At 55.0% G+C, this 3,597-nt stretch overlaps 1 protein-coding gene across 1 annotated transcript; it reads right to left on the minus strand.

Annotated features, from left to right (window-relative positions):
- Window positions 1-75: 75 nt before the first annotated feature.
- On the minus strand, window positions 76-3,527 carry BORCS7 (BLOC-1 related complex subunit 7). Its single transcript, XM_035893632.1, has 5 exons — window positions 3,498-3,527; window positions 3,284-3,346; window positions 2,791-2,834; window positions 2,337-2,357; window positions 76-1,878 (listed from the first exon to the last, which is right to left on the minus strand). Exons 1-5 carry the CDS (start codon window positions 3,525-3,527, stop codon window positions 1,827-1,829), a joined length of 210 nt encoding a protein of 69 aa, XP_035749525.1. The 3' UTR covers window positions 76-1,826.
- Window positions 3,528-3,597: the final 70 nt, after the last annotated feature.

Consider the following 3,597-nt stretch of genomic DNA (forward strand, 5'->3'; position numbering starts at 1 on the left):
CCCTGCCCACAGACACCCCCGAACACCCACCCCTGCCCCATCCCAGCTCACCCCGAGCGCGGGGAGGCACGAGTTCAACGCCCCAGGGCTGGTCTGGGCCCTGCAGAGGGCAGGACCTTGGAGGCAGCGACGAGCCACCTGCAGCAAGGACACGCTGCAGCTGCGAAGAAGTCCCCAGAGCTGAAGCATGATGGGGGACAGCAGGGGGCAGAGACCCACCGTCCCAAAGAGGCGCCCCCCAGCACAGACTCTGCGGCAGTTTGGTGGTGGTCAGGGCAGCTTTTATTCCCAGCAAGCGAGTTGCATCTTCTCCAGCAGCTCAGGAAAACCCCTCGTTCTCCAAGTACAGCTACCAGGCCAGGGATCGGAACCCCCCCAAGGCACAGACATCCCTCCGTGGCCCCTGGGTCAACGATGGCACCTTCACTGGGATGCAGGAGACCCTGGGGTTGCCACCAGGTGAAGCCCAGACAGGCAGTGGCACTGGAGGATGGTGAAATCCAGCCCAGGAGAAGGCTCTGCCAAACTCCTGCAGCACTTTGCTGCACAACTCCAATAGGAAGGTGGCAGGCCGATGCCCGCTCTCAGCCTGCCTTGTCCTATCAGCTGATGAAAAGCACACTCGGGCAAACAAGTGCTTCCCATGCACTCCAAGTGCTGCAGATAAGTGACTTACCAAAAACAAGACAATATTTATAGCCTGGGCCCAGTCTCACGCTCTGGGAAGTGCACAGGAGCCCGGTCGCTAGCCCTCCCAACACAGAGCGGAGCAGAACTGAGCACACCAGCTCATGATGGTCTCCTGCCTGCTTCCCAGCCGGGCCTTTGGATACCTTCCCAATCAGATACAAACACATACCACAGCCAAGGCTGCTTCATCAAGAGCTGGAGCAGTAGCCCAGGAAGAGGAATGCAGTCGAAGGCCGAAGGCAGCGCAGATGGGCTGGCAAGGGGATGACATTCCAAACTCTGGCAGAGTGGAAAATAAGATAACCTCCGAGCATGATGCTGGCCAAACCGTGTCCAGCTGGACCAGTGACAGAAGTGAGCGCCCAGATTCCTGCTTTCAGAAATTCTGGCCTGGGACTGGCACCTCAGTCCACACTGCAGCACCTCTCACCCACCCAGGCACTTACAGCTCCCACTGATTAACTTGCCCTAAATAAATTGCACTCTGTGCCATCCCTGTGTCTAAACACAGACCAGTGTCAAACTGCAGACACCTGTATTTAAAACCCACAGCTCTGTTTTATGCATTTCTCGTGGGGTTGGGGAGCATACACAACTTTGTATGAAACCCCTGGCTCTATGACTGCTGGTCCCAGGCAGGCACGACCAGCACTCTTCCATCATTTCACAGGAGACAGCACCTAACTGAGCAGAGGTTAGAGATGGGAAGGGAAGTCATCCTCTGGCCACGAAAGACGTGACTTTGGCCAGGAGTATCACATGCCGGGCTGGCAAACCATCTCAAGCGCATGGCCAGTGATCATCAGCCAAATGTCACGGGTACCTGCAATGCTGGTGTGGGCTGAGCACCTCACGCTACACGAGAAGTAAGTGGACACAGGAATTGTTGGAGGGAATAAAGTTTCAGGTAAGTTTGTTTCAGTTGGGTGCAGACGAGCAGGCGAGCGTTCTGGAGCAGAGATGTGGATGGGGGCACGTGAGAGGGGCCCATGTGCCCAGAAACACAAACTCCGCACATGTTCCAGCTGGCATCCAGCACCGTCCAGACATAGGTCTGAACCCCGAGGTCTGGAGGGGAAAGGATGCTTGGTTGCCCTCAGGGACAGTCGAAATGTCCTTGCGCCTTCAGCTACGCTTCATTTCAGCAAGTGACTCAGCTGGTCCTGTAGGTTTGACGACTGCTCAACGCTGGGACCAAGCAAGAAGAGGTTCACAGTGAGATCTGCTCCCCAGAGACGCTGCCGGCACCCAAGGGACCAGAACAGCTCTAGCACCGACACTACAGAAAAGATAAACCCTGGAGTTCCCCAACCCACCTCCACATCCCCACAAGGCAAAGCTCATTTTGTGCACCCATAAGCAGACAGCTCTGCTCTACTCCACCTTCATCGCCTATCACAAATGACCTCACGGGCTCTATCACCTTAAGAAACAAATAGAAGTTTTGGTATAAATCATCTCTACACCAAAATTCTCATCTTGTCACAGTACTGAAACACCATCCTGCCAGGCCAGCATCTGCTTCAAAGGCAGCTGCAAAAACCTCTTAGCGCTGTTTCCCACCCCCCACTTCATCAGTCTTGCCTTTCCATCAACTCCCACACCCCCACCAGGTCCTCCTGGCATGCCTTCAGCTGGGTACTCACTTCTTCTGAATTGCTTCCTGCCTAGATGAAAAGGGAGAGAAAAAGAGCATTAGAAAAATAAAATCTCAGCAACAGGGTTCATGGTATGTTGAAGAAAGGGGACTTGATCAAGGGCTCAGGAGGCCAAAACCCTGGTGTGTTTTGGGATTACCTCCTGAGAGGACAGCAGTGGCACTGGCTTCTTCCCCTTAGCCCTAAATGCGTCATACTCTCACAGGAGATGAGGTGCATGGCAAACAGGAGGCAAAAATCTCAGCTCCCACCCCAAAACAGCCTGTGCTGTACTAGTGGAGCTGGAAGGGGCTGAAAGATTCCATCTCCAGTGTCTGCTCATCTTTGAGGAGCCAGGCAAGAGGGATTGGCCTGAGTGGGCACCATGCAAAGCCTTTAAGAAGGGAAAGGAATCAAGGGACCCACTCGGCTCCCCACAGTGAACATGGTGTCCCCTACTTACTGGTACTGTAGATGAGTGGTTATTATGGCCATTTTCCTTAAACTCTGTGGAGAACAAGACAAAGAGTGAATGTCCAATGGGAACAGTTCAGCAGAATGACAGGGCAAGCTGTCCCAGTGCCCGAGGAGTTCCTCCTGCTTGGCCATCCCTGTACCACTGCACTGCCTCTGAAACACCCTCACCGGTATCTGTCAGTGGTGGCATGCTCCTCTCTTCTTTCCCAGCAAGAGGCACAGGCACTAAATGCTTTGTTTCAACCTATGGTCCCTCGGGCTTTCTGGTAGAGATGGCACAGCTTAAGGGCCGGCTGGAAGGGCAGCAGCACACGTGGGTTTGAAGAAGCAGTAGATTATTCTGGCCATCAGCCCTGCTGCCTGAACTCATGTGTTCCATTTCAGGGCTCCAGTAACGTGTCTGCATCCCCATTCTCATAACCCTCCTCTCCTCCTGCCCACTCGAAACACTACTGCTCTAGCAGATAAACACAGCTTACATCTTCCGAGTGCAGGATGGCATCTTCTTGCATCACCATATTTCTAGCGGCTTGACCCAGGAGCTAAAAGACAAATGCACAGACCGGGCTGAGAGGCAGCAGCTCTGCATTTCCCGAGACGCTCGCGATGGCTGCTCAGCAGCCCTGCAGACAAAGGCTGACACCCCGGGAGCCGGTGCAAGGCTTGCAGGGAGCTCCACGGTGCCGTGCCCACCCCACACAGCTTAGGGGGAGGCGGAGGCATCGCCCCGGTCTGTGGCTGCGGTGGGATGTCATGGGATAAAGGCAGCCCCCCGCCTCCCGCCGACTCCCCA

This window comes from Egretta garzetta, unplaced genomic scaffold (genome assembly GCF_000687185.1).
Source record: "Egretta garzetta isolate BGI_Z169 unplaced genomic scaffold, ASM68718v1 scaffold135, whole genome shotgun sequence".
NCBI lineage: Eukaryota > Metazoa > Chordata > Aves > Pelecaniformes > Ardeidae > Egretta > Egretta garzetta.